The sequence below is a fragment of the Equus quagga genome, chromosome 22 (genome assembly GCF_021613505.1).
Source record: "Equus quagga isolate Etosha38 chromosome 22, UCLA_HA_Equagga_1.0, whole genome shotgun sequence".
NCBI classification, from domain to species: Eukaryota; Metazoa; Chordata; class Mammalia; order Perissodactyla; family Equidae; genus Equus; species Equus quagga.
In genome coordinates this window covers 30,069,646-30,081,090 of record NC_060288.1, presented here as the reverse complement: position 1 = coordinate 30,081,090, position 11,445 = coordinate 30,069,646, and the positions used below count along the sequence as shown (strand labels likewise).

Sequence of the window (11,445 nt, the reverse complement as noted above, 5' to 3'; positions counted from 1 at the left end):
TGAGGTGTGAGTCACTGCGCTTGCGCCGCGGGGGCCTGGCCCGCACCAGCGAGGGGGGCCGACTGGGCGGGGCGTGGGCGGAGAGTGGGCGGGGAGTGGGCGGGGCAGGACGCGCGGGAGATTTGAAAGTCCTGCGCGCGGAGTTCCGTCCCTGCGCGGTGAGATGGCGCAGAAGTAGTGGGCCACAGTGCCGGCTCCGGAGATGGTGGAAGGACCAGGCTGTACTCTCAATGGAGAGAAAATTCGGGCGCGCGTGCGCCCGGGCCAGGCGGTGACGGCCGTGCGGGGGAGCGCTCTGCAGAGCCTGGGGGGCCCTGCCTGGGGGGCAGCTGCGGGAGCTGTGGTCCCTGCCCAGGTGAGCCGTTCCTTTCATTTTTTATGGGGCCAGCAAGGGAAAATGGAATAAAGACCCCATCCGGATGCCCTGGCCACTATCCCGGGGACCCCGCGTTTCGTAAGGTTTATCTTGACTTGGCTGAAGGGAGAAGGCCGTGCTAGCGCGCCTGCGTGGTAAACTGCTGGAGCGCTGGGCTAAGGGTGCCGGAGAGATGCCCAGGCAGGAATTGATCGGAGGTGTTTTATTCCATGTCACCTTGCTTAACTTCTTTACAACCCAGCAAAAGATGGTTTCCTTATGTCTGTAGCTGCATTTTCTGCTGTTAATATTACCAGATCTCTGCAACCTCTGACTTTTTTCCTTCACATTTTTAAAGCATTAAGCTTTTAGCATAGAATTCTAGCTTCTCGCGTGCTTGATATTCTGCAATTGATAAGTGTATCACAACTAATGTATAATTCTTAAATTGCACGTAGAAAATGTAGCGCTAACCTTCCCACTCAACTTAATGTTGCCGTCTAATGAAGGGGCCGTGAAACCCACTTCTGGTTTCCTTAAATGAATTTATTTCTTTTTAAAGTAAGTTGTAGCACAGCTTCTTGCCACTCAGGCATTCATTGCAGATGGTGTGATAATTCATTTGGTAAGAATTTAGAACTTGTACTAAAAATATTCTGATTAAGCTATCATGCTTTAAAAGCCCTTTAGAAGTATGAATGATTGTATTTCATGGGTGCGTGCGATATTGTGCTGTGCTTTAATTTCTCCTGCAAAGCTTCCTCATAGCCTTTGGTCCTGGAAGAAATTGTTGCCTGCTATGAAATTAGCATATGCATACAGCTTGAAAGAAATGAGGTTCTAAGTCTGAGAAAATACATTTTCAAACTTGGAAAAAGAATAAGTTTTGCATCTCCTTCCAATTGCCCTTGTATTTTATTTATTTTGACTTTATATGCCAATAAGTACTCTGCACCTATTCTTTTGTTATAGTGTTTCTCAAAATTGGTTCAGGGTACCGCAGAGACGGATCTTGAGTGATCTCTAAAGAATATTAATGTTTATAAGAATCACTCATTCAACAAAATTTTGAGTACTCAAGACACCTGGGGAACAAAAACTAATGCTTCCCCTTGTGGAGCATATACTTAAGTTGGGAAGATACACAGACATTCATTAAATAAGAACATAAAGAAATGGTAAGTTCTTTGAAGGTGAGACACATGGTTCTAGAAGGACTTGTAGGAAGGTCAGGGAAGGCCTTGCTGGGAAAGCAAAAATTAAGCTGAGATGTTAAGGATGAGGAAGTATGCAGCACCTGGGGAGAAGGTTAGCAGTCAGAACACTTTAGGCAGAAAGATAGCAAAGGAAGAGAGATTCGAATATATGAGGGGTTGAAAGAAAATCAGTGTGCCTGGAAAACGAAGAATGAGATAGAAGGAAGGCGGGTTGAAATAAGACGGGATTGGGCTTGGCGGGTAGGAGGCAGACCATGGACATCTTTGTAGGCCTGGTTAGGGACTTTGTATTTATTGTAGGAGAGGTGGGGGTGTTTGAAGTGTGCTAAGATCTGTTTACGCTTGGAAAAGATCAGTCGACCTTGAAAAGGAAAAATAAAAGACTGGAGGAAAGCCAGAGTAGACACTGTTCCCTCAGTTAGGAGAGGACTATAGTGAGTGTGTCTGGAGCTTGGACCACAGTGCTGGTGGTGGAGACGAAGAGAGGAGAACAGAATTGCTATTTTGGAAGTAAAGGCACCAGGACTTGGCAATGGATATGACATGAATATGTTTATGGACATCACAATTTACATCAGTCAACAATAATGTATTCTGTGTTAGGTTTTATGTCAGCTCCTGGGGATACCAAGATGAATAAGATAAAGTTCTTGCTGTGAGAATCCAACTTAATGTTTTAAATAGATACACCTCACTGGTATTGAGGCCAAAATAGCATGAACATTTCCTTTAAGTTTGTGGCGATTATCTCTAGTGGCAAAGCATAAAATACCTGTGAAGAAGCTTTACATTTCATTTAGTTATAAGAAATAATCACGCCATGATAAAGGATTAACCTGATTCTGCAAATGGGGAATGTGAGGCTCAGAGCAAGTTTCAATAAGTTGCCCAAGATCCCATGACTAGTAAGGGGTTGAATCTCCCTTCTGTCAGACTCCAGAGCCGTCACTCCTAACCATACCTCCTCTCAGTTATAAAAGGTTCGGTAGGAAAGTGGCTCATTCAATGGCAGGAACACCATATTACTCAGAATGTAGTAGTGATTATTTATTAACTAGAGAACTGAGACCTTGGGTTTTTGGCTGTTTGCCACCATTATTAGTTTAGTTCAATTTAGTCAATTCTCTTACCTACTCTGATAATTCTTTACTAATGGCTTCCATTCCCAAATTCAGATTGCTCAAAAGAGTGCAGCCTGATAATATAATACAAATGCTTTATTCATGGCTAGGGAGTTATTATTCCCATCACCTGGAAGCGATACTAAACAAGCTATACTCTTTCAATAAAAAGGCTTGCATTAAAGTTATTATGTTTGATACCTGGACAGAAAGAGGTATTAAAAATTGGAATAGGTCTTTGTGATTAGGATCAGGAATCTGGTTCTATGGGAACTGGGTTTGAAAATCAATATGGAATTAATTATCTCTTTCTGGTTATTGGGGAAGTTCTAAATATTTTTGCCATGATTTCACTTTCTGGGCCTTTGATCTAAAAAAAAAAAAAAATCTTGGTAAACATGAAGGGTCTTTTGCATTTTAGAGGGTTGTTGGATCCGTAGTAAATTTCATCAAAACATGGTAGGTTGTCACAGACCTCTGGCATGATCATCACTGTAACAGATGTTCCCATGTTTCCTCGGCGTTTATGCCAGAGAGTTAAAGCTATTTAAATGGTTCTGCTACTGGCTTGAAATCATTAGTTTGCACAAGGCAGCCTTTAAAAATAATGTAATAACTTCATACTATATTTTTTACACTGCAGTAAACATGAAGAAATACAAAGATGAGTTAAGGAAATCTTAATTGGGCATTAAATAAATGACTTAAAATTCAGATAATCATTGTATGAAAAACCAACCAAAAAACCCTCACCTATGTAGTATTGCCCTAATGAACCAGTTACTCTGTCATACGGTGTTCCTCTTTGCTCCAGTTTGAAGTTCATTGAGAACATACCTTAATGTCTTCTTATGACAACTGACCCTCATTTTGAAGAAGAAAGCCTAGCCATAGAAGATTCCAGCATCTGCTAGTCATGTATGCACTTATATTATTTCTCTGAGTTTTGATCCACTGTCTTGTCAGCATAAAATTATGCAACTGTGTAAGCACATTGCATAAAACTGCAGGAGCTTGTGGAACCTTATGGTAAGAAACAATATTGGAATATAAATGAACAAGTCTGGTTAATGAGCTGTGAAGAGTCAATCCTCTGATTTTAATTGTTGGGTGGATACAATATTTTAGTGAAATCGATATGTAATCTGCATCTGTTTTCAATCTCCTTTCACAAAACAAGATATGAAACAGTTTATTTATAAGCATTCATTTCACTTGAAACATGATCCTCTGGTTATTCCATCACTCCTTAAGATTTGATACATGTGTTTAATTTCCTAGCTACTCTTATTCATCTTCATACGTCCTTCACAGGGTCATGAACAGAATAGGCATTTAATAAACGTTTGAATGGATGGAGAAGAGCAAAGTTTTGAAATAGTGCAGAATTATTAAGGATTTAAAAAAGAATTCAGTTCAGAATCTTTCATTACAAGTATGTGTATTTTGTTATGTATGTTATATGGAAATTCCTACCTCTAGAAAATAATGAAGCCACAAAGTAAGTTTCCTCCTTCCTTCCCCTTCTTCATAGTGGGGGCAAGGGGGTGAGAGGGAACCAGAACTCATTTTGTTGCCATTATATGGTGGAATGGGCTATCTCCAGAGATTCATTTTCCAGCTAAGTGTAATATTCATTTAAATCCAAAGGGGCTTTAAAATTGTATAGAACATGCGTTATATACATCCTCACCTTCTTAAATGGATACTGATAATGGTTTCCCCTTAATGACCCAGGATCATTGTTATCAGCATTCAGCATTATGCGGAATCATGGACCAAGGGATGACAGAACAGGTAACAGTCTTACAGATGAGGAAACTAAGGGAGATGATTTTCCATGGCTGTTGTGATACTGAGCCTCTTTATTTCAGGTCTGTGCCCCAAGCACACTAGGAACCAATCACTGAGACACCAATGCTTGGAGGTAGATAAAGTTTTATTCAAATTGGCCAAAATGAGAAGGCGGGAGAACAGGTTCTCTCAGATCTGCCTTAACAAAAGGAGAAAACAGGGGATCTTTATAGGGCTGAGGGCCTTGGGACATGGAGTTTCAGGGAAATGAAGGGGAAATCTATGTTTCTTTCACTTCAGATAAGACCTTGAGCAAGTAGACTTGTTGGGGTCAGTGGCAGCTTGGGTGGGGTCATCCAGTGGTCGTAACTTCCTTAAAGGCATTCTTCTACAAAACAACCTCGTAAATCCTTGTGACCATTGAGTCACCCCTCTGGTTAGACAAGAAGATAGCAAATTAGCAAGCTATAATTATGCCTGGGCTGTGAAGGAAGCATCTGGGCTCAACAAATACGTCTTATGGGGATTGAGGTTATTTATCTAGAGTTTACATGGGTAGTAACTTCTTTACCTCCGTGGCTGTGTTGGGAACAAGGTCAAAGGGTAACTATGTTCTTATGGAATATTTACGGTAACCCCCAGGTACCTGGTTTCAATTGTAGCTTTTAATCCAACACTGAAGTATTTGGTGTGATGTAGAGAAAAGAACATCTGATCATCTTGATTTTGAGTTCAAGCTCCTTTGTTACTTCCTCATCTGGAGATGCTTGTACTTAACGTCTGTGCTTATTAGGTCAGGATTAGAATAGAGGACAGTACAGAGAGGACATAAAACTCTTAGCTTCATGCCTAGCAAAGTAAAACTCCTGGTAATTGTTCCTTTTTCTCCCAGATCAGAGGTTTCTCACCACACCAATTTTTCTGAGGAATGCCCCATTCCCTCATGAAAGGTGTGTCATCATTTGGGGCCCTCAAATTATATACAAAACATTTAGTCTCTGGGTAAGTGCTTGAAGGCTCTGCTCTTACAAAATCGTAGAATATGTTTTGATGTATGGACCTAAAGATCTCTATTTTGGTGCTTAGAGACCATTTTAAAATTAGGTTCTTTGATGGTTTAAGTTGGTAGATAAGTGACCTCTGATTAAGAAAAATATTGTATTGGGGGCAAAAAATGTGGGAACAAAAGAGGAGAGACTGTGAAAGCAAGTATGGTATTTTCTTTCTTTGTAGGGAAATATGTAATTGCACTAGAGTTGAAATATTTATCTATGGAAAAGTCTTATTCTGTTCTGAAAAGTTCATCTTCCTGTTCACCCATGGAGAGGCGGAATAAATGGTAATCGGCACAATAAATCATGAGCTGTCTCTGAAGATATATGTTGTTTTGATGATTTCATATTATTAAGCCACTTGAAAATGGGAAGGTGAACCCTTCTCAATCATACTTAAAATTGTGGCAAAGGAGATTTTCGTCTCTATTTCAGGGAAAAAAAGAATGAAATGTTCAAATCATAAAGTAACAGGATTATAAGGGTCAACAGGAGAAAGTCAAGTATCTATCAGGCAACTGTGTATAGTTATAGCAAAGATAATAGGCTTGTGGAATTAACTTTTGAATTTGTCCAGGCACTTGAAGCTTATATCAAGAGGTGATGACCCCACATTCTACTGTAGGACAAATGAATATCTTGTAAATCTTAGGTTTACTGCAAAAGCCTTGCCCAGTTGGTACACAATAGCTCTCAAAATAAGTGGAACAAACCATCTTTGGTATACCAGAATTTCCCCCTGAAATGGAGTTTTAAAAAACAGTTGAGGGGCCAGCCCAGTGGTGCAGTGGTCAAGTTTGCACGTTTGGCTTCGGTGGCCCAGGGTTCGCTGGTTTGGATCCGGGGTGCAGACATGGCACCTCTTGGCACGCCATGCTGTGGTAGGTGTCCCACATAGAAAGTAGAGGAAGATGGGCACGGATATTAGCTCAGGGCCAGTCTTCCTCAGCAAAAAGAGGAAGATTGGCAGCCGATGTTAGCTCAGGGCTAAGCTTCCTCAAAAAAAAAAAAAAAATGCAACAGTTGAAAATATATGCAAGTGCTTGAGGTGGTCAATCATAAGTTGAAAATTTCATTTTGTCTTGAGTATATTATCCAGAGCTGATTATTTTAGAAATGATCGTGTATTAGGAATCAGGTGACTTGGGTCAAGTGCCCGCATGATAGACAACTGAATAAAAGATCTTTATGTATCGTTTCCCTCAAAACCCAATTGAAGTGTTGGGGTAGATGTTTTTAAAGCAACCAATTTTTAAATGGCTAAGTAAACAACTCAGATAAAAACCAGGGCACGCTAGCACTGGTTACTGAAAATTTACAGTCCCTTCCCAGATCCCTTCCTAAACCTTCCCAGAATGTTTTTTTTCCTTTCTGGGAAAGTCTCTGGGGAGTAAACACAGTATTTCCCTCCATGTAGCTTTTGGTCCTCATGAGAATGTGGTCCTCTTAGATTTAAACCTCACTCCATTGCAGATAATAGCTAATAAGAGACTGGGAGTTAATAATTTTAAAAGGAGTTGAAACAGATGGTAGGGTGGAAGTTTTTGCGAGGACATCTTGAGAAAGGTAAAGCAAGATGGAGATGGTGGGTGGGAGACAGTGCGCCTGTAGCTTAAAGCCACTCAGTGATTAATCCCACAGGTGTTACTGAACTCCAGGCATTATGGGAGGCTCTCAGGGGTGTTAGTTAAACACCCTGGGCACTGTCCCCAAGGAGCTTATAAACAAATAGGGACAAACACAAGTCACAGACGACCATCAGTAAGGTACGTACCCTGACAGTGGCTGTACTGTGACTTTGACTATGCCTTGGCAGGTAGAGAGCCTCACTATTGTTCTGTTTCCCAGGTGGGGAAGTTCTAGTACCAGAAAGAATTACAGACCATCTATGTGAGCAAGGAAGAGGTTATACGTCCGTTTCATTTTAATTCCCAAACACCTCGTCAAGTATTAAAAAACCAATTCTTAAACATATTCCAGCCAAGGTCACACGGCATCTGAAGCTGGAACGGTTTCTCTAGCCCTGAAGTCATTGAACAGTGTCAGGTCTGTAGGTTTCCACAGTGGCTGTTTCTCTGCCTACGGTCATTCTCCACTTGCCCTTCTGCCGACATCCATGTTGTAATATTCACCTTCGTCAGGCCATAAACATCTTTTTACAATATTTGCAGAGCCTTTAATGTCATGATTGTTTCAACATTTCTTTTTTTGGTGTCATATTGTGTGTTATTTTTAATTATGGAGAATAGGGTAAAACATCAATAAAATAAGTGAGACCTATTACACCTTTATGGGTTGGGTTTGTGGTTCTCTCGGCCAGGACAATATATTTCACTTTTCATTGACAGCTGTGTGAAGAGATTTAAGGGTCTCATGCATTTTAAGTATCTTGGCCTTTATATTTCTGAATTCATCCTCCCATGCTCCCGTGCACAGAATTTATTTACAAGGACACGCACTCCTCTTTGTCTCGTTAGTAAGTGGTCCAGAAACCATAAAGTTTAAGAGGGCCATCCACTGAGACTTTGCTAAATAGCCAAATTTCCCATGGTTAGATCTATTCCACTTTCTAAAATCTCTGATAGGTGACTATAATTTGGAGAGCATACAGGTGTCTTCTCCAGGACAACCTTGGATGTCTTGAGGGATTAATCTTGGATATAACAACTTTTTTTTAACCTAGCCCCTCAGCATTGGTTAGAGAGGCCTTTTCAGCTCAGCTGTCCATAAGCTGTCTATGGAACCAGATCCCCTCGGTGTGGATTCTACACAGTCCTGAGGCAGGACCTAGAGACCCATTTAGTACATAGTTAGGAATTCCCTGGGGGAAAATCTAGGCTAGAAATCAGGATAAGCTAGGTTCGAGTTTCTTCCTAATAGACATTGTTTGGAGCCCTGGACAGTTAACTATTTGGGCAAAAAGGTAGAGGTTTTCATTAAGAACCCATATTTTTTACTAGGTTTTTACTGTTTCTTTCAAGTGATCTTTTCTGAAATGTACGTCATAGAGTGGTTTAAAAATGAGTGGCACACAAAATTTGTTATGAATTGTGCTCGTGAATGTTTTATTTAGCCAATTACAACAAAACCCAATAATGTATTACTGCTGAATTCAATTTGGGTGTTTTGATAATGGGGCAGCTTGAACAGTGAGCGCTAGCCCTTACTGAGTGGAAAACTTCCCCAGAAAATGATCTGGCTTTTCAGAACACTTAGAATAAAGTAAAAAATCAGGGAAAATTATGATCCTAGTAAGCACAAGATCATATAGGCAGATACAAAGAGGGGAACTTCCTTTCAATAAGATTAACACCATCAGCTGATGAGCATTTAGTTGATGTAAGTAATTAAGGATACCTAGTGTGGTCCCATGCAGTGAGATTTCATGAAATTTTTTGCTAGATATCTCTAGGATGGAACCAGTGACACCATTTGCATCAGGCCATAGACTTCTACTTTTGAATGATGAGATTGGAGATTTCATGTTAAAATCTGGCAAAATTGAATGATATTATTATATGCTACATGTAATCTTAGAGGACCCAGGGTCATGCGATCTAGGCCTACCTTTCTCTCAGTTGATGACCTTGATTCCTATTTTAGTGAGAAAATGTAATCAACCACAAGAGACTTTACACAACCGTATCTACCTACCTACTAGTGACTGTACCTGTGTGATCTCCCTTCCTTCCTGATACTATAGATGAGCCATCCATGTTCCTACCAAGACCAACAGACCACAGGCGTCCTGTATCCATCTCTTCTTGCCTATTAAAGTCATTGCTTCAGCTGTTCTGTCTCCTGGGTGATTACTGTTTTCCTCTCCACTGAATCTTTCCCATCGAACAAACATATCCCATCTTAAAACAAATGAAAACACTCTTGACACTACTTCCCCTCAGCTCTCACCCCATTTCTGTGTTGCCCTTTGCAGCGTTGTATGTTCATATCACCTCACTGCTTCTAATTCCTCTCCTCTTGTGGCCTCTTAACCCACTCCAGCCAGGCTTTTGCCTCATATCACTTCTCCAAACCTCTTGTCACTAATCACTTCTCCATTGCTACATCCATTGGTCGGGTCTCAGTCTTCATCTTCCTTGATTCGTTAGCAGTACTTGACATGTCTCTTCCTTGAAATATGTTTTTCCCTTGGCTTCTGGGACTCCGCCCACACGTGGTTTTGCTCCTACATTGCTGGCTTACCTCATTCTCCTTTGCTGATTCCTCCCCCTCTTCTCCCTGACATCATACCGTCCCTTTGCTGGTTCCTCCTCTTACCCCCGACATCATAACATTAGAGGCTCCTAGACCTCAATTCTTGGGTCCCTGCTCTTTATCTGTACTCACTCTCTTGCTGATCTCATCCAGTTTCAAAGCTTTAGAAGTCATTTGAATGCTGATCACTAAACAAATTCATATCTCCAGCCCAGACCTCTGTCCTGAACTCCAGACTCATATCCAACTGCCTAGTCGACATCTCCCTTTACATGTCTAATAGACATCTCAACCTTGACTTGTTTAAGACAAAACCCCCGATGTTCCTCTCCATCCTGTTCTATCCAGACCTTTTTCATCTCAGTTGACAGCACGACTCTCTTTCCAACTGTTCAGGCTAAAACCCTCCAATGCACCAGCAAATCCCCTTTGTTCCACTTTCAGAACACGTCCCAAAATCTGACCACTTCTCATCACCTCTCCTGCTATGATTCTGGCCCAGAACTCCTTCATCTCATATGGATCCTTGCAGTACTTTTCTGAGTACTTTCCCTCCTTCCACCCCTACTCCCCTTAGCCAGAATAGCAGCCAGAGAGAGCATTTTAAAAAGTGATGTAGATCCTATCTTTCCTCTACCTCATTTCTGTCAGAGAAAAGACCAGTCCTGAGAGTGGACCTTGTGGGCCACATGATCTGATTCTTATCTTGTCAGACTTCATCTTTCTACCATCTTCCCCTGTTCTTTGTGCTCTAGTCACCCTGTTTGTCAACTGTCCCTCCATGTACCAGAACACTTGTCCATAGGGCCTTTGCACTGCTGTTTCTTTTGCCTGGATCCTGGCTCACTTGCAGTTCCTTTAAGACTTGCTCCTATCATTTTCCCAATGAGATTATGACGGCGCCATTTAAAATTGCAACCTGTGGCTCCCTCGCCTAATCTTGATCTCTTTCTCATCTCAATTTCCTTTCAAAATTTTCTAATATACTGTTATTCTGTTTATTGTTTACTCTCTTCCCCCAGTAGAATATAAACTCCATGAAGACAGGAGGGTTTTAATTATTTTTTTCACTGATAAATCCCCAGCATCTAGATCAAGGCCTAATACATAGTGGAAGGTCAATAAACTTCTCTAAAATGAATGAATCCAAGTAGACAGCCATGAATGGTGCATTTTTAATGGAGAGGACTGTCTTTCCACATGTCACATACCACCTTTGTCATCAGAGGATGTCAAAGTTTTAGACACAGCCAAGTGAATAACATGAACTGTGCTAGCTGTTGAGTATGAGAGTTTTCAACTGAATGGTGTAAGTTCTTGTCAAAGCTGTTAATTTAGCAATGTGAGCAGACTGCACATGAGACAATTGGGACTCATTTACTGTTTTATTAGGTGTTGTGACAACACTGTCTATTTCAAGGTTACCTTGTCTGCCTCTTTGCCAGGAGCCATTATAAAACATGGAAAAGTCAGAATTAAGTAGAGGAAAGGAGGGCTGGTCAGAGAACAGGAGTAGCTGAGTGAGAGCAACTCAGTCATGTGGTTTCCCATTTTGGAAAGTAACAAATTAGGGCAATTAGATTTGGGGCAGTGCAGTGAGAAACGGTGAGGGGGCAGCAGAGAGAAGAATTTTTCAGTTGACTGATCAGATACTGTGTTTCAGCATTCACTGGGTGCTCAGGCTGTGCCAA

At 41.1% G+C, this 11,445-nt stretch overlaps 1 protein-coding gene across 1 annotated transcript in view; it reads left to right on the top strand.

Annotated features, from left to right (window-relative positions):
• The first annotated feature begins 202 nt into the window (after nucleotides 1-202).
• NEIL3 (nei like DNA glycosylase 3) overlaps nucleotides 203-11,445 on the top strand; it is a 47,246-nt gene continuing 36,003 nt past the window's right edge. Inside the window, exon 1 of the mRNA XM_046648677.1 lies at nucleotides 203-355. Coding sequence (XP_046504633.1) covers nucleotides 203-355 — 153 coding nt within the window. The remainder of the gene's footprint in view (nucleotides 356-11,445) is intronic.